Source organism: Sinohyriopsis cumingii, chromosome 12, assembly GCF_028554795.1.
Source record: "Sinohyriopsis cumingii isolate HCF-2022 chromosome 12, ASM2855479v2, whole genome shotgun sequence".
NCBI lineage: Eukaryota > Metazoa > Mollusca > Bivalvia > Unionida > Unionidae > Sinohyriopsis > Sinohyriopsis cumingii.
In genome coordinates this window covers 58,437,450-58,461,393 of record NC_142972.1, presented here as the reverse complement: position 1 = coordinate 58,461,393, position 23,944 = coordinate 58,437,450, and the positions used below count along the sequence as shown (strand labels likewise).

Here is a 23,944-nt window from a genome sequence, read left to right as displayed (position 1 = left end):
ATTGTTGTCAGAGACATGATATAAAGTCATTGAATGCTTTTCTTAAATTAGGGATTCAGATACCTTATAATAATGTTGTCACTCTCAACTCTCATTTGGCATTGTTGCCCCTGATCCTTTGAAGTAGATGTGGAGGACCTCCCCCTCTTTAGAAAACATTCCTGGCAGCATCTCTGCTTCTTAAGGTGTTTGGTCGGTCCTGAATGAAAATGATGCTGGTATAATGGCCAATATGGCCACCATGATGGTCATTTGAAAAATCTTGTTGTAGCCTATCCTGCAGATAATTTGCAGGTTAATTTGACATAGGGTTTTCACCAGGTAACTTGTTATGATATCTAATTTGTCTAGGATGCAAATAGTGTCAATCCTATATCACATGTGGCTGCCATTATGGCCATCTTGAAAATATTGCTACTTCTCCAGAATAGATGGTCATATTGGCATGGGTTTTTCACTAGAAGTCTTCTAATTTTCTCTAGTTTGCCTCATTGAAGATAATGTCATTGTTGCATCCAGTATGGCAGCCTCAGCAGCTAATTTGGAAGTCTTATCACTGAAGCATATCAGAGATGGTTCAGCACTAGGCAGTTTTAAAAAGCTGGTATTGGAATTTATGGAAATTATTTTCTGACAGTAGAACATCAGTCCCTTTGAGGGACTCGAGTTATTCTAGCTCATCCATAACATTTCAAGATGAATAAATATCCAAATAGGAACACAAAGTTTTAAAAGTTAATGGAAGGAAGTTTGAACATTACAGTATTGTCTCCTGATTTACAATATTGGTATTGCTAGTGTAATTGTGAAAAAAAGATTAATGTATTTTATGAATTTACCTTAACCGCCATCACCTGTATTTATGGAGAGCTAAAAGTATACCAGTTTACTGACTAATTTTATTTTGTTTTGAAATATTTGGTTTAACTTATGGGCTATGAATATAAAGCATGGCAGCTTTTTAATACTGACTATTATTTATTTTTATGCAAGACATGGTAGTCGATATACAGCAAGCTTCTCCATGAAGACAGTTCCAGTATGCAACCTTGGCCCAGTTTGATGTTGCTGGTAGCCTAATATGTCATGTGGCAATGGACCAACTTGGGAAAAGATGTAATGGAATTATGGGGTAAATCAAGTGTTCCTCTGTCACCTCGCAGTGGATTCAGTAAATTTATGGTAGGCCATTAAAATAATATGCATTTGTGATTAATGAGTTTGTGTTTTTAAAGTTGCTATCTACAAATATCTGGGAATTATTTACTTTGCTAAGCAATTCGATATTCAAAACTACTATCTGAAATACATGTTTTTTAAAAATTAACTTTGATCTATACTGGTGAGAGTTTCCAGCAGTTTCCTATGCAAATTCATTTTATGTTTGTTGTTTATACAACATATTCTGTAACCCAAGTCATTTTCTTGTTAACCAAGATGGTAAGTCAGTTTATGAAGTATTCCGTCTTCACCTTTCTAAGTGGATTATGTGCATAGCCGTAAAGGTAAGTCATTAACATACATGCAATTTCATTTGTGATTAATAAGCATGTGTATTTCAAATGAAATTGCATTATGTATCAAAATATGAAATTCACTTCTACATCTACTATTTCACATATACATTTTTTTTATTTACTTTGATCTATACCAGGTAGAAAATCTTTCAGTCTTCTAAGGATAGGTGAAATTCTTTTAATTTTTGTTGCTCATACAACATAATTATTCATGCATAGTTTTGCTACCACTCCCGGATTGTCAGTCGCCCCGAGGACAATTAAAAATACTGCAAATCTGAAGATTTACTTTTATCTGCTTTACTTGACAACAAATCAACAACTTGGGATTCAGAGGAATCAAGTTGATACCAGTTCACCTTCAGATTATTTCAGGTTGGTCATATTAACATGGATTTTTCATAGAAAGACTTCTTATGATGTCTAGATTGTCATAAGTGAAAATGGTGCCACTGTGGCCACCACAATGGCCTTTTGGAAAATCTTGTTACTACTATTGCTACTTCAACATTCTGGTCATATTGACATTGTGCTTTCACCAGAAAACTTCTTGTAACATCTTGCTGGTCCTTGATGGAAATGGTATGCCTCTGACATCCAGTATGGTCACTATGGCAGTCATTCCCTGACAGTCTTTCTGCAACATAACTCTCTATAATTACAACTTTGATAACACCTTACCATAAAGTTTCATATTCAAAAAGGTCAGTATTTTGCAGCCTGCTGCAGACATTACTTTTCTGAGTCAATTGAATGAAGTACATGCAAATCATAGTTCCATTATAATTGTCAAAACCTCAGTCCAGCAGACATTCAGACTTTGGAAGGACCAGTGCCTTTTATCTGCTTGACTTGACTTCAGGAAGAAAGAAGTTGTACCCTGCTGCACTATTATTATTAATAATTTTATTATATTTCTTTTTTTTTTTACATCAACAGAAATATGTGTGGTTTATATTTTGGCATAAAGGTATTCTTTTGTGTTGTAAGTGCAGAAAAGTGCATAATTGTCTACAATTTTGTAGATTATAGGCTATATTTCAATAATCCTATCTAATTTTATGACAGTAGGCCTAGATATTTATTGGTATATGAAATTGCCTAATTTATTTTCTATATTGTACATGTATTGATTCAGGTCTCTTTTTTTGTTCCCATGAATATTATCTATGTAACAATGCTGGGGGTGGGGTGCAGGTACTCCCCCAGAAATTTCTTGGGGTAAATAAACACACCTATTTTCACCTACACTCCTTACTAAATCCATCTATATCTCAATTTATTACAAAGGCCAAAATTTTATATTAAAAAGCAAAAAAATCAAGTACAGAGATTTTATTAAAAATGTATTGTCTTTAAAAATTAAATGTTTAGTTTTCACCATTTTCATTTAAAGACACATACCCTTAAAAAACAACTTCACCTAGTCTCCTAAATCTGCCTATGATTACATGTTCTTATAGAAATTATATTTTTATATGAATAAGTGTATACAGTGATAAAATATTGGATACAGCAGATTATATGTACTATTAAATATTTATTTTCTTGGTACATGCCATTACCTATTGATATTTGGCTTTAATGTATGCAGTCAGACTGGAAGCAGCTGTTATGCCAAAGGATAATTTACCTGACCCTACAAACTGCAGCAGTGAAGACAACCATTAACAACCCATTGACTAAATAAACCGTTTCCTGTCACAGCAGCATGGATTTCCACACTGACATTCTGTTATGAGTTACTACTGATAGAAATTGATTTCTCAATGCTATATCATTGACTTTGCAACCCAAATCAATGTAAGAACTTGTGTTTTAATATGCATGAGCAAGACGTGTACCTTTACCTAACGCAACAGATATCATTCTTTATATTGATTTTAACAAGGAACCAGAGTACTCATCAGCCAATAAAAGTTTCATTTACCAATTTTGATCACATGATGCATGTCTGACCCTGCAATATAGTGGGTTCACGAGTTATCAGGGCACAAGTTGTCAAGGGAAAGGGATATATATGGTCATTTGTAATCTCTACAGTCACGTAACTCCCAGTTCAGTATAGTGGTACTGCACGTCTAGTCATTCTATTCTGAATTCAGTATTCCAGCACTGTACATCTAATCATTCTACTCCCAATTCAATATAGTAGTTCTGTACATCTAATCATTCTATTCTGAATTCAGTATTTCAATATGTACTGTACATCTAATAATTCTATTCTGAATTTATTATTCCAATACTGTACATCTAGTCATTCTATTCTAAATTCAATATTCCAGTACTGTACTTCTAGTCATTCTATTCAGAATTCAATATTCCAGTACAGCACATTTAGTCATTCTGCTCCCAATACATTATAGTAGTTCTGTACATCTAGTCATTCTATTCTGAATTCAGTATTCCAGTACTGTACATCTAGTCATTCTATTCAGAATTCAATATTCCAATACTGTACATCCAGTCATTCTACTCCCAATTCAATATAGCAGTATTCTACATATTGCAGGAATTTCATAAACTGAAAATTCATGTAGCAGCTGACTACCATCTATTACTGAAAGGTTGCGTTTTGAACATGAATACTGAGGTATTTCCATGAAAAGTTGTTTAGTGAATTTTGTTAACAAATATCTTTATAACAATCCATATTAAATTAAATTTTAATTTTAAGAACCAAGATGAAGAATCAAGTTATGTCGATTCACTGTCAGATTGTTGTTGGCATCCGTTAGTATCGAGAGACGATGGAAGTGTGCCCCTGAGAGATGTCCTGGTTGGTGGTTGTGCAACGTCCGCTGTGGCTATGTAGTCCAACACAGGAGTGGCAGTCCTTGCTGCACTTGGAGGTTGCATCTGGTGTTGGTTGGAGCTGCTTCTTCTTCCTCTGTGATCGTTTTTCATCAGCTAGCAAGCATAGCTTGTCCTCGCCGGCTTTCAGACCATTGATCAAAGCATGTCGCCAGCTTGACCTGTTTAGAGTGAGCTCTTCCCAGGTGTTGACATCGATGTCAAGAGCTTTCATGTCAACGTTCCATCTGCTTGCCCTTGTTGTGGATGGTATCGCCTGCAGCAGACTTCAGTGGTGCTATCACTTTCTTCGTGGGACCCATTGCTTTCATTTTGCCATCGTACATGCCTCTGATGTTTCTGATATCTGCTGCTGACTAGATGCTCTGACAGCTGTAGCCAGTATTCATTGGCACACTGCATTGCTAATCTCTGCACTTTGCTTCTGGCAGACCTGATGCCTGTAGTGTCTTCTGGCAATGGGATCACTTGTATTGCAGGTGAGCACTGCAACGCTCTTCTATGGCAGGCATGAGTGTGGCGGAGTTAGCCTCAAACCAGTCATTGTTCTTTGATTGCTTCTTACCAAAGATCCATGTGGCCTTGCTTTACACAGTCTCTCTGATGTGATCCCGTCTTTCGCTGGCACTGACGTTGGGAGGTTCTGAATCAAACGTCTTGGAAAGAGCATAGGTGAATTCCTCAGCTTCGTCTGGATATGACGTTTTGCTCACATCAGTGCGTGATTTATCTCTTGCCTAGAGCGGTGGATCTTCTATGGCTGAAGCTTCATTTTGCAGCACACCAGCGAGTGGTCGGTGTCACAGTCAGCACTGTGGAAGGTACGGGTAAGAAGCACACCCTTCATGGCTGACCGCCTTGTAATGATCAAGTCCAGTTGGTGCCAGTTAGACTGGGGATGTCTCCAAGACACTTTATGCTGTGGCTTTGTCTGAAAGAATGAATTGGTGATGCTGAGGTCATGGTATGAGCACATCTCTAGAAGGCACTGCCCATTCTCATTAATCTTCCCAACACCAAACTTGCCAAGACAGGAGGGCCAAGAGTCATGGTCAGCACCCACCCTAGCATTGAAGTCGCCCAGCAAAATTAATTTCTCTTCCTTGGGAATTTTGTTGATGAGTTAGTTTAACTCATCGTAGAACTCATCCTTGGTATCAATGGAGGTGCTTAGTGTGGGAGCAGAAATGCTGATCAGGTTGACAGGCCCGGTTGTGGTGTGGAGGCAGAGGGATAGCAGTCTTCCATTTCCTTGTTGGCAGGGTTCTGTCATCCCCAGCAGAGTGTTCCTGACAGCGAATCCAACACCAAACTCTCTGGCTTTGTCAGCGCTCACTCCTTGCAAGAAGAATGTGTAGTTCTTCTCTCTGAGGAACCCGGAATCTGGTAGTCGTGTCTCCTGTAGCGAGGCGATGTCAACCTGGAGTCTTGCAAGATCATCGTTGATGACTGAAGTCTTTCGAACATCACTGATTGTCTGGAGATCATCTGAAAGCCCAGTCAGCATGGTCCGGACATTCCAGATACCTAGTTTGAGGATTGGAGGTTTCCTTATTGGTTTTCTTTCGTTATTTCTTGGTGCAGTAGTTGCAGTCCACTTGTCAGGTACTCATGTACCTTAAGCCTTATGCACCCAGCAAGGCAGGCGAACTGTGGCAGGATGGCACCTTATTAGCTGGATGCTGCCCAGTTTGAGGTGGGTGGTAGCTGTCCAGTGAAACCTGTTGGTCTCTCCCACCATCAGAAGCAACCCCTGGCGTCTGGCTCTATGCCAATCGAGCAGTGACTTATAACTGGTAAACTGCTGCTTCCCGTGTTGGGTCGACGCTGTAGAGCGAAGTTGGAGTGTCCTCTCTAGGGAACAAGCCTGGGCAGGGTGATATGGAGAATCAACTGTTGCCTTGCAGCTGATCCCCCCTCTCCATGCAGCTGATGGATCCAAGGGAAAGGACAAACCAATACATCATGGCACCAGCTGCGTTGCAGGAGTTGCCGAGATGACACTGAAAGCAATGCCAAGTCACCTTAGGGACTCCGTCTCTGGATTTTCTGTTGGGGTTTACTCATTTAGCCTTTCCCATGAGAGGGTATAGTTGCAAGGCAGTGAAGGTTTGAAATCAGAGTTTACCTTCTCCTAGATGGGCCTCTCATCCCTTCTCCAGTCAGTTTAAACAGGTTCCGCCACTCATGAAGGCCTAGAGCTGGATTTGGTTGTCAGAGGCTCTGTCAGACACAATCCATTAGGGGATTTCCAAGGGAAGTGGGTGCTTATCTCCCACATCCGCCTCCAGTGATGACAACTCTTCGAACTCATTGTCAGATTATTTCCGACTTATTGATAACATGCTATTCATTTTTCTCATCAACAGTGCTTTTATAAGACTTAGTGTTCTACCGCCAACTGTTTCTTGATTTAATTTTTTTCGTTAACAATTGTGAGGCATTTTAATAATAATAATAATAATAATAATAATACTAATGTAGACTTAGTACAACACTTAATCTTTAGAAGCTGTAAGCACCTTACAATATTAGATAACACATAAAATACACAGACACACACATGACACATACACACACACACACACAGTGACAAGACTACAAAACAAACACCATGAAAAGCACAAAACAAAAAGATGCTGACAACAACCAAGGAAACAAACATGTTTTTAAGTATGTTATTGTCAGTTTTAAGAGCACTCTTGAATGAAATTACAGTATCCTTGTGTCTAAGATCAATGGGCAATTCTTTCCATTTAGCTGGGTCCTGGTAAGCAAATTGAGAATATGAGTATCAGAAGATGATCATAAGTTTCTAGATGGGGTGTATATGTGGATGAGGTTAGATAGGTATATTGGACTGGAACCAGTCAACAAAATGTTGTATAGTGAACAGATTTTGTGTTTCATTCTGGATCGAATGGGTAGACAGCAAAGCCTACATAGCAGAGGGAAGTGTGCTCATTTTTTCATACTCTGAGGATGATCTAAGCAGCCATGTTTTGAAACTTTTGAGAAGATACTGAGATGAACCTGATAGAAACGCATTACAGTATTCCACTGAATGAGAGGTTATAGAAGCAGGGCCGTAGTTCTTTAAACCATTATGGTCAAGTGTCAGTTTCTTCAACAGAGGCTTTACAATGGCAGTTTTGAACAATGATGGCGATTCCCTGGATGATAGTGAAGTATTGATAATATCAGTTATTGAAAGCAGTATTGAATCTAAGCACTCAAGCAGCAGTGATGTTAGAATCACACTGAGTTCACATGACTTTAGGTCACTCTTCATCACAATTGCATATGCCAGATCCATAGAGACAGGTTCAGATGCTGTTAACGGTTGCCATGTATATCCTGTATCACAACTGTATGGTGTCAGTGAGTCGTTTGAAATTGTGTTGTCAAACTTAGATTGAAATTTGTCATAGAAGAAATATGCAAACAGATTCAGAAGGTCAGCTAGAGAGAATATTGTTGGACGTTGTGTTCATTTATTCCTTGACACTAGCTGATTCGTAATCTCAAAATTCTCTTGTGGCCAGAACTTTCCATGATCTTAGTACTGTAGTATACTGATTTTGCTGCATGAACTATGTGACATTCTTCTTAGCGGCTTCACAGACCTGGTTATGAATAGTGAGGCTGGTGGAAAGCCAGATCTTTTCAGCCTTATGGCACTCTCATTTAGCAGTGGGAAGCTGGTCCCTAACACTACTATACCATGGAGAATACTTTCTAATCGATATTCTGCACTTCGTTGCTGGGGCATGTTTGTAAAGCAATAAACACAAGCACTTGTCAAGTTGTACTGCTGTAGCTGGTAATGAAGTTGTTGGGTTTGCTTGAATGTCATGCATTAGATGGGTTCTATTTATCATACGGAGGTTTCTCTTAGTAGCAAACAGAGATGGTGGGTTATGGACTGATGTCATATGATGCAGATGTGTTCTGATACAGGTTCATGGGACACCAATGAAGACTAGAATATTATCATCAGAATCCAATCAGAAATGCGACCATGTTTATGGGTGGATTGGCTAACTGACTCTATGAAGTTGAAAATGTTAATAGACTTTAAGAGTTTTGATTTGTATCTGTTTCTAGGACAGTCAAAATGAAAGTTGAAATCTCAGTGAATAATCAGGTTGCAGTTAAAAAGTGAATTTCATTGACACGGATCTTCAAAAAAAATGCAATCAAGGTTAAGAATCAGGTTAAGGCAAAGAATATGCCCCTGATAATAGTGGATAAATGATTGAACGCTTCGGATTCTTGTTCATATTTTCACTTTTTGGGGTTGTAATTCAGATATGTTATGTTTTCAGCATATATGACTTACATGTGGTACAGATGTGTTAGACCAGTACACTTTCAGTTTAAATTGGAGTTTCTTCATCTTTGTTTGCTGTTTTAATATGATGGACATAATAATCTTTTTTTTTCTGAAATCTTTGCTCTTTTTGGACCATATTTGATGTATCCTAAGAGTGACATTAATAACACTAATGACAAGCTACTCACATATAATTTTCAATGAAGAATTCATTTAGAGCAATATCAGATAACACCTTCATCCATACATTCACTTATTATATATATATATATATTAAAATATTTCTTTGTTAGATGTGACATGTAGGACCAGATCAGCTAAACAACCATGGCAAGTTCCTGCAGTAGTTCTTATGTATCCAGCCAGGAGACCACAAACTTTGCACGTATTTGCCGGATAGTGGTTGATGTATTACGAGATGTTCTCTGGCAGGTGCTAACATGTGAAGTACCACCATCTGATCTGCCAAACAGAGTTCAGACAGATCAAAACAAACTGGGAAAACTTGATGTCAAGATAAAAACATGGTTGTTAGGTATATCTCCTTCTTCCCCTGAGATTCCCATTGCTGAAAAATTTGATGTCTCCTCACTGTACACACTAATAAGGAACCTTTGTGGTAATGTCCCAACTCCCAGCATACAGTGGGGGAAAACACCGCCCCCTGGTGGAACAACATTGGGTGATGACATAGAGAGAGTAAGAGAGTTCAGAAACACTCTTTATGGCCATGCCACACAGGCCAAAATCAACACTGCAGATTTCAACAACCTATGCACAGATATTAAGGATGTTGTCAGCAGATTTGATGTGTACTTTAGTTCCATTAGTCAAGCCCTGAAATGTAACTTCAAAAGTGAGATTGATATTATTCTTTCATGCTGTATGGACAAAACCCTTGAGGATGCCTACATTGACAGAATGAAGGAAATTGCTATTTTATCAGGTAAGTGTATACTTTTATATACAGTTAAATGGAATTTTTCAGGCAGCAAAATATGAATAATTTTCACAGATTGTACATTTTCCAGTTTTTAAAAAGAACACGAAGCCTCAAAGTGGAAGTGTAAATTGTCTTCTGTAGTTTTAAATTTCTTGAGATGTGTAGGGTTTGCATTTTCAGAGTTCGTATATGAAACCATCCAGTTCTTCTTATGGAACGTTTTTATTATGTTTTATAAATGTATGAAATATAAAATTGAATAAAAATATTCCTTAATTTGCTAACTGCTTAATGTCAATTACATGTTAAAAATGACTTACCTTAATCCTTAAACTGTTTATCCATAAATGTAATCACAAAGTCATTTTGTAGATTTTCAAATGTTTTGAGTCCAAATTTAAGCATTTATTTGAAAACAATTCAAACTTTACTTTTATTTATGTAATATTTACTGAAATTAAGTCATTCTACTTTTTTAATTAAAATCAGACAAATTCTGAGAGGATCTGTGATATGTTTTAGTCACGTTTAAGGAAGAAATAAGGGAAGATTAGCATCAAAACAAAACCTCCAAGAAAGCATAAGAATGGAATTGCAATTTGTAGCCATGGTTCAGTTTTCTTTTCTATTCAGTGTTTTGTTATCTTTGTTATAGTGAAATCTTAAAGGCACGCATGATTACAAATATGCGATTTTTTTAAATTCAGATTTTCAACACTACATACTTGCATAGTTTTGACATCATATTAAAAGGACTGTTGTAGGTGAAACAGTATTTACTTGGTTAAACTTATCAACTTGATGGGTTAGAAGATTTCTTTCAGGAAGTATTGAACTACTTATTAAGCCAGTTTGACTCATAAACCCCATGTGCCACATGTACATGTCTTGAGGTGGTACCCTAATTCTGAGCTCTGTACTGTCAATATCATTTATGTTACTCCAGAGTGGGTGGTATAATGGAAAACTAGACAAATGTAGTTCTACGGTAATACTAAATGATCTGGACTTTTCTTCTTTGCTTTACAATATATAGCAGGAAAACATTTTTTAACACCTTTTTTTTATTACCAAAAATTAGCTGGTATTTGGAAACAGATTTTGTGTCCTGATTTTAGACTTTTCATATGAGATCTAAAGCAGACCAGTCTTAACTGCACACATGACATGTCTGCCTTTGAAAAACATATAAGTTTGAGAGTTGGAGTGAAACATGGCCAGGACACAAAAACTGATGGATCCAATAAGCAACAACAAAAAAAACTCCAATTATTACCTTTCTGCACATGCATGAGTGAAATAATCAATCTCAAACAACGTCATTAACACAACTAGGCATCTGGCTAAACAAAAATCTTTTGGAAGCAGATGTATCTGGAGGTATTTAGAAGTAACCTCAGAAATGTGAATCCTACTCCAGTTTGAGGCTAAAATAAAAATCTCCAGGAGTTAATGAGTTAATGTAATGACTGAGTTACACTTTAGTTATTCCTAACACTTTGCTGTGGTTTTGTAGGGAAGGTTTACGGAAATGAATAAAGTTTTCTAAAAACAACTGAGAAAACCATGAAATAATACTATTAACTCAATACACTAGTAGTTGTAAAATGAAAATTATGAGACCTACCACCAGAAAAGAGAGGTTACCTCAAGAAACAGCAAAAACAAAAGAACGTAGATACATTTGTATGTTTAGACGAATGCATGGATGGGCTGATAGATAAGTGGAGCAGTTTCTGAATCATATCTCATATCCTTTTGTCAGTGTAGTCTTCCTACACTCTTTCCTTAATTATAGTACTCAAGGCATATATTTTGGCAGTGTAGTCTTCCTACACTCTTTCCTTAATCATAATACTCAAGCCATATATTTTGTCAGTGTAGTCTTCCTACACTCTTTCATTAATTATAATACTCAAGCCATATATTTTGGCAATGTAGTCTTCCTACACTCTTTCCTTAATTATAATACTCAAGCCATATATTTTGGCAGTGTAGTCTTCCTACACTCCTTCCTTAATTATAATACTCAAGCCATATATTTTGTCAGTGTAGTCTTCCTACACTCTTTCCTTAATTATAATACTCAAGCCATATATTTTGGCAGTGTAGTCTCCCTACACTCATTCCTTAATTATAATACTCAAGCCATATATTTTGCTGTGGGGACCATTGATTCTCATTTAATGAATTTTCTAAAATTACAGTTTTGAAAGTGACAATTTTTCCTTAAGACTATTCAATGTCCATAAACAATATTTGTTTTCCACAGGTGATTTTGGTGATGTAAAGCAGCAAGTTGACATTGTAATTCAGCAGGTTGGCAGTGTAGATCAGCAAGTTGGTGATACAGATAAGAAAGTGGACATTGTAATTCAGCAAGTTGGTGATACAAATAAGAAAGTGGACATTGTAAGTCAGCAAGTTTGTGATACAAATAAGAAAGTGGACATTGTAAGTCAGCAAGTTGGTGATACAAATAAGAAAGTGGACATTGTAAGTCAGCAAGTTGGTGATACAGATAAGAAAGTGGACATTGTAGTTCAGCAAGTTGGTGATACAGATAAGAAAGTGGACATTGTAATTCAGCAGGTTGGCAGTGTAGATCAGCAAGTTGGTGATACAGATAAGAAAGTGGACATTGTAATTCAGCAAGTTGGTGATACAAATAAGAAAGTGGACATTGTAAGTCAGCAAGTTGGTGATACAAATAAGAAAGTGGACATTGTAAGTCAGCAAGTTGGTGATACAGATAAGAAAGTGGACATTGTAGTTCAGCAAGTTGGTGATACAGATAAGAAAGTGGACATTGTAATTCAGCAGGTTGGCAGTGTAGATCAGCAAGTTGGTGATACAGATAAGAAAGTGGACATTGTAATTCAGCAGGTTGGCAGTGTAGATCAGCAAGTTGGTGATACAGATAAGAAAGTGGACATTGTAATTCAGCAAGTTGGTGATACAAATAAGAAAGTGGACATTGTAAGTCAGCAAGTTTGTGATACAAATAAGAAAGTGGACATTGTAAGTCAGCAAGTTGGTGATACAAATAAGAAAGTGGACATTGTAAGTCAGCAAGTTGGTGATACAGATAAGAAAGTGGACATTGTAGTTCAGCAAGTTGGTGATACAGATAAGAAAGTGGACATTGTAATTCAGCAGGTTGGCAGTGTAGATCAGCAAGTTGGTGATACAGATAAGAAAGTGGACATTGTAATTCAGCAAGTTGGTGATACAAATAAGAAAGTGGACATTGTAAGTCAGCAAGTTGGTGATACAAATAAGAAAGTGGACATTGTAAGTCAGCAAGTTGGTGATACAGATAAGAAAGTGGACATTGTAGTTCAGCAAGTTGGTGATACAGATAAGAAAGTGGACATTGTAATTCAGCAGGTTGGCAGTGTAGATCAGCAAGTTGGTGATACAGATAAGAAAGTGGACATTGTAATTCAGCAGGTTGGCAGTGTAGATCAGCAAGTTGGTGATACAGATAAGAAAGTGGACATTGTAATTCAGCAGGTTGGCAGTGTAGATCAGCAAGTTGGTGATACAAATAAGAAAGTGGACATTGTAAGTCAGCAAGTTGGTGATACAGATAAGAAAGTGGACATTGTAGTTCAGCAAGTTGGTGATACAGATAAGAAAGTGGACATTGTAATTCAGCAGGTTGGCAGTGTAGATCAGCAAGTTGGTGATACAAATAAGAAAGTGGACATTGTAGTTCAGCAAGTTGGTGATACGGATAAGAAAGTGGACATTGTAATTCAGCAAGTTGGTGATACAAAACAGCAGGTTGACATTGTAAATGAGCAAGTTGGTGATATAAAGCAGCAAGTAGAAATTCTTCAAAGTAAAGTTGATGTTGTGAGCAAAGGTAAGATTTTTACTGAAGCTACTCACCATTTAGTATATTCGTCTGGTAATTTGAACATTTTACAGAATTTATTGATGCAAAGAAAACCTGCATGTGCTTTTATTGACTGGTAGTTTAGATACATGATTAAATATTGACATTATCAATTGTTTTCATTTCATAGTTTTCAAATTTTGCATTTTTGTAGCAGAATGTTATGATGTATGTCTTCCATCATCATGATAGATTCCTGTTGATTTGTAAATCAGCAAGTTGGTGATACAAATAAGAAAGTGGACATTGTAAATCAGCAATCACCAATCATACACATTTTGAAACATATGCCCCCTATAAAATTAATATCTCCCTCTCCATCTTTTAAGAGCAGAAAGTTTAAAACTTTATAAGACTCTCCTTAAGATCCATGATTACAACAGAATGCTGCACCAGTCTCACTTGATCACAATGTTACAATGTATATATCAATTTAAAAATTACTAAAGTCACAGGCACACAAGCAGTGTTAAACATGATGTGTTAGGTGGGCAGCAACTTCAAAGACTTACCAGTCCTACTTCAACCAGCTGCTTAGTGGGAAAATGTGTTGATTGATTGACCATTTTAACTAAGAGTGTGCTGATATTTAAAAGGACCAAATTCAGGGGCAGAGATGTACATGTGGTCATTGTAAGAGTAGATCAAAATAACAAATTTAGTTTTCATTATTGTGCTCTAATAAATGCCCCCCCCCCCTTGAGAAATATAACAGCCCCAGGGCTGTTAAGTAGGGAATATAAGTATTGTGTGTGTGTAAGATTTAATATCTAATAAGACCCACATTTTGAATGCCATTTTAATGTATAAAATCATGAAAGCAAAAAAAAAGCATCCTCTTAAAACAGATTATTTGAGTACAGTACAGCACACTTGAGTTATTGAAACCCTACATATCATGCTGGAGTTGGAGAGTGGAGAGGGTTAAGGAAAAATCCCTCCACCATTGCTCTGTGCATCCTGATGGAGTTGCCACAATGGCTGTCGGAGAATAGCTTGATCTGGACATCTCACTTTCTCATGGAATCGTCACAGATGACACACCGTGGAGTGGATGTGGTCTTGATAAAATGGTCATGGTTTACTGTGTATGACCCCAGCAAGCGTGTTCTAATCACAATGCCTTGTAAACTGTATTAATACTAAATTTTGCACAATGAATCCATTTTCTTCCCTCAATACTAATTGTTATCAAACTGAACAGACACATTCATTTCCTTATTTCTGTTGCAATTCACACAATATACTTATCATATGAAAGTAGTGATATTTGCAGATCCTGCAGTGAAAAGAATCAAATGAAAGACAAATGTCAAACAGATTTATAATAAAATTGCATTCATACCTGACTGAAGTGAGACAAAATTGCACAAGTTTCAATATTTACCCCATGCATGAGGTCTCATTAACACAATGTGATTTCTTCCGACATCCAGTCACAAGATTATAGAGGGATGAGTATAACTTTAGAAAGAGTAGTTCTCACGGTTGCAGTGAAGTGAGTGCATTAACATACAAAAATATTTTTTTCCCTAAAACATAACTGACCATGTACTGTTTATGCAATATAGAGATGATGATAAAGTTAAGATCATTCTCATCATGTGATAAAAGATGTATTCATGGACTTAATAACAATTTGGCCAGTGTTGATATGTGAGAAAGCTTGCCAGTAGCTTCTCGTGGGTCAGTGGTTCTTTCCGGGGTTTTCCTGGGTTCTTCCTTCACCATTAATACTGGCCGCCATTTATAGCATATCTAGTGCTGAAAAATGGCATTAAACCCCACAACAACAACAACAACTTAATAACAGATCTGTGGTCAGGGGCACAACATAAATATATGTTAGTCTCAGATAAACGAGAGAGAGAGAGAGAGAGCAATATTAAGATTCAGCAAGTTGAATTCCGTTTAAACTGTACTGTATTGTACTGCATTAATTATCTTTTTTTTCTTCCACAAATCCTCACAAAACGTCACCCTATATACATGTAGGTTCAGACACTTTTTGAAGATAGATGGCCATGTGCAAACTAATAACCTAGTATGACAGAAACCATCAAAAAGGTTTGTTTCCTTTGCCACTGACTTGTTAATTTCATGTGTGAACTGATAACCTACACTCACAAAAGCAACTCTTTTGCAGATTTGTTTTCTTTGCCTGCCATTATGTTGACAATAAATAACATACTCAGGGTTATGTGAACAGTGTTATTTATATTGTATGAGCATTTTTTGAATCGTGCTGTATGACCCACAGGCTATTTCATTGTTTGATTTTGGTCAAAGAAAAATTTGTGATAGAGAAGAACCTGTGTACTAATCAAAACAGCTAGTATCAGATTTTCACCTAGTGCATCACTTGTTGTGAGGAGACTGCAGAATTCAATACATTCACCTTATTCACATCTCTAATAAGAAGGCAGTATCTTGGTTGCGCATTGACAAACTCTGCCTAATCTGAAACCATATACCTGAGACCAAATTAGTTTTCTAACAAATTAGAGGTTAGATTGTTGGGCCCTGAAAATTTATCTACTGATATACATAACCTGTGCTATTGGCAAAAATGTTGACTTCAGAAAATGATATAATAACCACATTAGTCATATATGCAACAAAATCAATGTAAAACTTGCCAACCACTACGTTTCCACTGGACATACAGTGGAGTCCATCAAGATGTTGAGTCTAACCTGGATGGATAAATATAGGATGCACATGTAAGAAATGAAACTGGATTCTTCAAGTGAGGGATTTGGTGTCAAAGAAAATTAACCATTATGCAGTCTATTTCAACCAAGGCATCAGTTTGTGACCCACATGCAAATCATCATGACAAGTTTATTATTTTCCATAAAATTGTTGTATTATTTTTATTATTATTGTTAATATTATTATTATTGTTGTTTTTCAATATCCTACTACAGCAATCATCTGGCAAAATACTACACTCTATTCTATCTGCATAAATTTACCAGATATAATTTTTGGTATATATATATCAGTTTCTGTCATTACATTGTTGCTCATTATACATGATTTCCATGCTTTGCCTGGAAATATCTGGAATAAATTTTGCACTTACTTATGAACTTAAAATATTGTTCAACTTGTAAGCAGATTCATTGACTGAGTTACACCCAAGTTGTTCTTAAAATTTATAGGCTGGATTATTGACTGACTTGCACCCATGTTATTCCTAAAACTTGTAAAAAGATTTATTAACTGATGTGGACCAAGATAATTCCTAAAACTTGTAGCAGATTTATTGAATGAGTTACACCTAGGTTAGGTCAAACTAATTTCTGGAAAATATCAAATTTCTAGTAAACTAAATTTGACATTTAATGAAATTGAAAATAAAAAGATTATAAAACTTACAAACAATTAAATTAAATCAAATGTAAATTAAATCAAATATACATGACAATAAAATCTGAAAGGAGAAGTGAAATTCATGCTCCAACAGCTGAAAAGGAATTGTTTAAACTTCACTGGTAACTTTGAAAGAGATCTCTCTTTCTTGAATGTCAAAGCCCATGAGATCAGGGTTATTGTTACAGTTGGGGCTTTTTTAATCATTCATCTTTGGATCATGTTGTTAAAACCATCTTCTGACTTCCTCACTTCACCTTGTCATTTTATCTTCATTCATTGGTGCATAATAGGGAGGGTAGTTATGTTTTATATCCAGATGTCTTAGTCTGATAAGTTGTCGTCCGATAAGTTGTCGTTAAGTTAGCAGTTGAACATCTTATTGACAATAATGGCAAGTTCACTTGACAGCATAACACCTTTTCATGGAAGGAACACAGGTTCTAACTTTGTAAAAAGAAAATGTTCATGACAAGGTTGTGTTTTCTAGCTTGTATAATCAGTTCTCAGTAGTGTAATCAATTCTCATAATGTTTTCATTATATTATCATCAAAATTCCTTTATAGTGTCATTCAGGTGGTCTAACATCTTCAACACTGTGGGCCACATGGATCAAACATGTAAAGCCATACATGATATATATATTGTGTACAACAGGCCACAAAAAATGACATGCAAGCCACATTTGACCCTTACTGGGCTTGTAGTTAGACTACTTTGCTGTTATAGTTGTAATGGAGGCATTTAACCAAACTCTATGCAGCATATTAAATCATAATTTTGTGAAAGTAAAAATATGAATTAAGTTTTTTTCTTATATTCATGAAACCCATGTTAGGTACATGTACTCTCCTTGTATGCCAGTTTTAAAGCTGGAAAACTTGGTACACTCATATTCGGTTGTAAGTGTAGATGTGTTCCATTTTTTCAAAAACTTTATTATTTTCTTTATTTACGTTTTAAATTTTAACATAATCAGTAGGTGCATTTTTATATGGTACATATTCAACTATAAAGACTCTTTCCATTGTTTTATACATATTCAACTATAAAGACACTTTCCATTGTTTTATGATCATAATTTGCCATGTTAATTCTTCTGTGGAAAGAATAATCCGGTGACAGCCATCTACATCGGAAAACTTCATCTACATCAGAAAACTGGTGCTGTAACAGTATGTGAATAGTAATTCATGCAATATTTGACTGATTTGTGATGTGTGTGTGTCCTTGACATATGAATAGTTTGGTATAGGTCAATTTTCAGTCATGTTATATAATCAGCCACAAAATGGGAAATAATGGATTTTCTCATTATTTTGTTTAAAGAAATGGGTAAAAAAAAATGCCAGATTTTGAGCAATGATTCTCGTTATACCTCAGAATTTTAAATTTCTTAAAACATTTAAAGCCGGTACATCTAAGCAGAATATCATCAAATTATTTCTATTTTCAAACCTTTGTTCTGCAAAACAAAATAAAAGGATTACCATTTACCAAAATAACAGGATGTATTCTCATATTTGTTTTCAGAGTGCATTGAAACTGCAAAGCAGGAAGATATAGAAGATTTAAGGAAACGTTGGCACAAAACTGATGCAGACATTGCTGAAATGAAAGAAACTCTCAAAATGCTTCCTGACATCGTGGAGAAAGGCAGAATTGGTCTACAAGGTATTCACTGTTTTAATTATGGAATAAAAGAAAAGTGGTTGCAAAAGTAAATTTGTTTGTCTGCTACTGCTGCATATTTGCCTGTTACAAGTATTTTTAAAAAGACTGCCTAAATGTATTACTTATTCAGTTTGGTCAATATCAGAAAAAATATTTGTTTTTACCCACTACATGAATATTCTATTTACATATCTTGCTGACCACAAAATGTAATGTCTTATTCCCTTTGAATTTTGAAAATGGCAGTAATGACTTGTTGTTTTTTGCAATATCAAATGTTAGTCACATGCATTTTTTGCATTAATTATTATGTAAACTTTAACTTGGAGATTTCAGTTATCCCTTATGGACCATCTACCTTGTTGTTTAAATTCTACTAGTCATAGACCAGAAGAGCTTATGGGATGGTCTGTTGTCTGTCTTGTTTCATTTTCTATCATATATTGTTTGATGTCCAACCATCCATTAGCACAAGCTTGTTATCACTACTCTCCATAAACTGCCTGGAAGATTGTCATGAAACTTTGCACATTAATTACATGGTCTTCTTGGTCCCAGATGAAAATGGTGCTTTTTGCAGCTGTATTGAAAATCTTGTCTTTTTAAAAAATACAAAATCAAATGATTGTAACATGACTTTTTTGCATTCATTATTATGTAAGCTGTAACTATATATAATTTAAGTTATCTCACATGGAGCATCTACCTTGTTTTTTTTTTTTAACTCAGCTGTGTTTTTATGTCCATCCATCCATTAGCTCACATTTATTATCGCTACTCCCTATAAACTGCATGGAGGATTGCCATGAAAGTTTACACATTGATCCCATGGTCTATTTGATCCAAAATGAAATAGTGCTGCTTACACATCCACTACAGCAGCCATATTGAAATTCTTGTTATCCTGACTTTTACTACATGAATGGTCATATCAACATGGGTTTTTCACCAAAAGACTTACGATGATTTCTAGATAGCCCAAATGAAAATGGTGCTGATCTGATGTCCATTATGGCCATGACAGCAGAAAACCATGTTATCATTAATTCTACTGAATACATGGTCATATCAACATTGGGTTTTCACTAAAAGTCATCTTATGATGTCTAGATAGTATTAAATGAAAATGGTGCTGATCTGATGTCCAGTATGGCCACAACACTTGCCATCTTGAAAATCTTGTTATCGCTGCTCCTACTACATGTATGCTCATATCAGTATGGGGTTTTCAATAAATGACTTATTTAATTGTCTAGGTGGTCCTAAATAAAAAAATTGTTGATCTGATGTGCAGTATGACTGCTATGTCAGTCATCTTGAAAACCTTCTTATCACATCTCCTGCTGAACAGAAAGCTATAATGACATGGGTTTACCAAAAGACTTCTTTAGGATGACTAATTAGTCCTAAATTAAAGTGGTGCTGATCTGGGGTCAAATATGGCAGCCACAGTGCACCAGTTTGAGAATCTTTTTATCACTACTTTTCCTGAATGAATGGCCATATCTACATGGGGCTTTCACTAAAAAAACTTCTTAAAATGGTGTTGATTATAAATTAACATGTTGATCATATTATATGCAATATATTCCTTATAAAGGAAAGTCATTTAGACATTGGGGTTTCATCAGAGGACTTCGTATGGTGTCTGCTTGGTCCTAAATGGAAATGACTTACCCTCCATATGGTCACCATAGTGGCTATCTTGAAAGCATTGTTATCACTACTCCCAGATGGATCAGCATGGGGTTTTCACCAGTAGAGTTGCTATAATACCTAGTTGGTTCTAAATGATGATACTAGCCACACATCCAGCATGGCTGCCAAGGTGATTGTCATGAAAATCTTCCTGTCATTATTACCCATGAATGGACGATCAGTATGACATTGGATTTTGACCAAAAGACTTATGATGTCTGGTTTGCAATAAATTAAAATACTGCCCATCAAATATCCACTATGTCCACTACAATCTGGCTATTGTGAAAAACATTTTATCTGTTAAAAGGTAAAAATGGTCTTATTTTGAATTCTTGAAAATTCTATCCACCCAGTAGGAAGTCAGTTGGTTCAAGGGACTTTTGTTTAAAATGTTAAAGAACCCCAAAAAGCAATGCAGTTCAAATCTGTGGGAAGTATGTTTTACATTATTCGAAAGATAATATTTAAGTAATAGTAGTACATTTATTTGTAGATCATTTTGTATTGCTGTAAATTGCTTTTATGCTAAGTATAGAAAATACAGGAATGGGCAAATTTCATAATAATTTTGTGCATTTTTTTTATATTGGCCATTTTGTGAAAAGAGAATAAGTAAATTGTCACTGAGCATGGGGTTCTGTATTGGGGTTGGGATGGGTCATTGATAAACCAGAAGAGAGTAATGAGGTGAATAGTAGGTTTGGATGATCTCCATTGTTAATTATTTTAATGCAGATCTAATCTTGTTTGTAGAAGATTTGCAGACAAAAGAATTTGGGTTGGTGAGTGATCAAAGCAACCAACTCATCAGTTTGGAAACAATTCCTTCACCGTCAGCTCAGGTAATTATTAATTATTGCATTGTTAAGTGGGCATATATTTCCTTCAGTTGTGAACTTGATTATTACCAAGTGTTAATACTGATACCTAGTCAAGTTAAAAGGATAATGTCAAGTTTATTGTATTTAAATCATAAACCAGAATATAGTACATATATCATATTGACTTTACTGAAAGGGTGAATAAACTATTTTAAACTAAGTATGGTCAGCACAGATTGATTACCACAGTGTGTTCGTGGGCTAGGCACTTGATGGGCATGTTATAACCTCCATAGTGTTGCTGTCTTGCAAAACTCCTGAAAATATCGGCAGGCATATGTAGTGAAATATGACAGCCATTTCTGGACTGTGGATGGAGTTCCAGTGCAGCTGACAAATTTGACACCATACAAATTTTACAGGTTGATATATTTAGATCAGAAGCAAATGCTTTCAAAGTCTAAACATTCTGGATCACCTTTTGCATTTGAGTTGTAATTAATCACTGTCAGACTGTTTTATTGGCATTGGTGATTTTGGCAATCCTAAGCATCAACACAGCATTTACAACATCTATTTTCTATACCAGATTTATTGCTTTATATCATCATTGTTCAGTACGATGCATGGAGCCTTTCTTTAATATTCCAAAATGTAAGATGTTGAATAAGAATTTTGAAGTCAAATAAATTGAATAAAGATGTTTCAGTAGATGGACACATGAGAATTCATTTTTACATCTATATTGGTGAAACATTAGTACAAATTATAATGGGAAATGTATGAATGGTATCATATATCATATCTGCATTAAAAATGTATTCTCCTTTTAATTTTTTTTTACACATGAGAAAATCTTCCTAGGTGATTCTGATTCCTTTATGTACAATATTATTTTCTAAATTGCTCAAATCCGGAAACATAATTTAATGACTGGTATGTCATTTTAGTTTATTGTATATATGAAAATTGTAAATTCTAGAGAAGATAAACATGCTATAAACATGTTGTCAGTATCAAATAATATTAACCAGATTTTTTTATACAAGTGTTTACAATGATCTCAAGCTGTTCTCCTTTTGTTTACCTGACTGTAAGGCCAATTGATCTTATGGTATGGTAAGGAAAATCAAGATCTTGGACAAAAAGACCATGATCCATGCATCTGTTCGTATTAATGACATTACTTTGCATCTGGTTGAGCTTCTTGCCACTCATAAAGTCCTATTTTTTATTTGATTTTAATCATATGTCAAGTAAATGGCATCATGGTTGCACAAGAATTCTAAGTTGTGTGGGATGCACAAAATAAAAGTGACAATCTTGTATGTGATTTGTTCAACACCATATGTCTGATCAGATTTTAATCAACCTTGATAAATATGTTTACTTAAATCAATTTTGATTGTAGATGAGTACAATTATGAGAAAGATCCATGCATGTTAATGAGGTGATTTCATATTTGATTCATGGACTTATTCAGCACTTTAGTGACTACTGTATTACATTTTTTAAAATAAAACTTGATAAGTAAGCATATAACATCAAGATATGTAATTTATTTTATTATGAACAGGATCAGCACATAATAATGAGGTGATCTTGTCTATGATTGGGAGAGTTTCTTACAATTTGGAGGACCATATTTTTGACCTAAATTTAATAAAACTTGGCAAATTGGCTAATATTATGAAGGAAACTTTTGAATATTTATGTGATCTTGCATCAGAATTTAGCAACTATATTTTTGAACAGAGTTTGATCAAACAATTTTTTTCAGGTAGGCAACTGTTTTCAGGTTACTTTTCAAGTAAGCAACTATTTACACATCTGGGTTCTTCAGCTTGACATTAAGATTGTTAAACTAAGTCTCATTGGCACATTTCACCCTGGAATAAACTTTCTGTTGTAGTTTGAACCTTGCATTAAGGAGGCTTTCAAAATGTGTGATTAAGATATGAGCTATCTAGAACACCAAAATGGCTTATTCCTGACGTGGTTCTTAAGATGATGGTTTCATTTGGTAAATACTAGCTGATGATAGAGACAATGTCAATAATTTTTAATGCTGTGAACCATATCAGATTATTGGATCTGTTAATGAGATACCAATGAATGATTTGAACTCAAACATAATGTTGAATATGAATCAGATGTACATGCCAGATGGACAAAAACAGATGGCATGCAGGTGGACCCTTTCAGAAGTATTTCAAAATCATATGAAGAAAAGGCAGAATGCCAAGCCTGCTTAAAATACAGACAATTTAAAAGTAAATTGCAGATTTAATTTCTTTTCTCAAACAAATAGCTGTGCAGGTTCTTATGATACAAAACTATATATCCATTTAAGGGTTTATGATAAATTGAATAAATAAGAATATAAAATAAAATTTAAAAGTACTGTACAAGTATTTATTTGATCAAAATATCTGGGGGTTTTAAAAGACACTATAGCATTAATGGACTTAAAAAACCATAATATAGCATTATGGAGTAGATAAGAAATCTGGCATAGTAGTTGCCAAAGCACTGATCTAAGAAAGTGAAACTTTGGCAGAGCTTGTGTTAAAGAAAAGATTTATTTTGGAGCAAAATTATCCAAAAGAAAATACCTATGAGCTGTAGAAAGTTGTACATGACAACCACAGAGAACAGTTTCCCAACTTGTTCAAGCTGGGTAAGCTAGCTATTTATATGCCCCTTCAGACAGCAGATCAGTGTGAAAGGGAGATCACAGTGCAGAACAATATTCATACACAGAAACGGCACAGGCAAAGGTAAAAAACAATCAATTCTCCTACAACTAGAGGAAAAGTCTTTAAAGATTTTGATGTCAGTAGAGCTTTAACAG

The 23,944-nt window shown here is 35.4% G+C and overlaps 1 protein-coding gene across 1 annotated transcript in view; it reads left to right on the top strand.

Annotated features, from left to right (window-relative positions):
* LOC149786538 (uncharacterized) overlaps positions 1-23,944 on the top strand; it is a 192,469-nt gene that overhangs the window by 6,860 nt on the left and 161,665 nt on the right. Inside the window, exons 2-6 of the mRNA XM_089975945.1 lie at positions 994-1,182; positions 8,961-9,613; positions 11,883-13,481; positions 18,427-18,567; positions 21,022-21,110. Coding sequence (XP_089832071.1) covers positions 8,995-9,613; positions 11,883-13,481; positions 18,427-18,567; positions 21,022-21,110 — 2,448 coding nt within the window. The 5' untranslated portion in view covers positions 994-1,182; positions 8,961-8,994. The remainder of the gene's footprint in view (positions 1-993; positions 1,183-8,960; positions 9,614-11,882; positions 13,482-18,426; positions 18,568-21,021; positions 21,111-23,944) is intronic.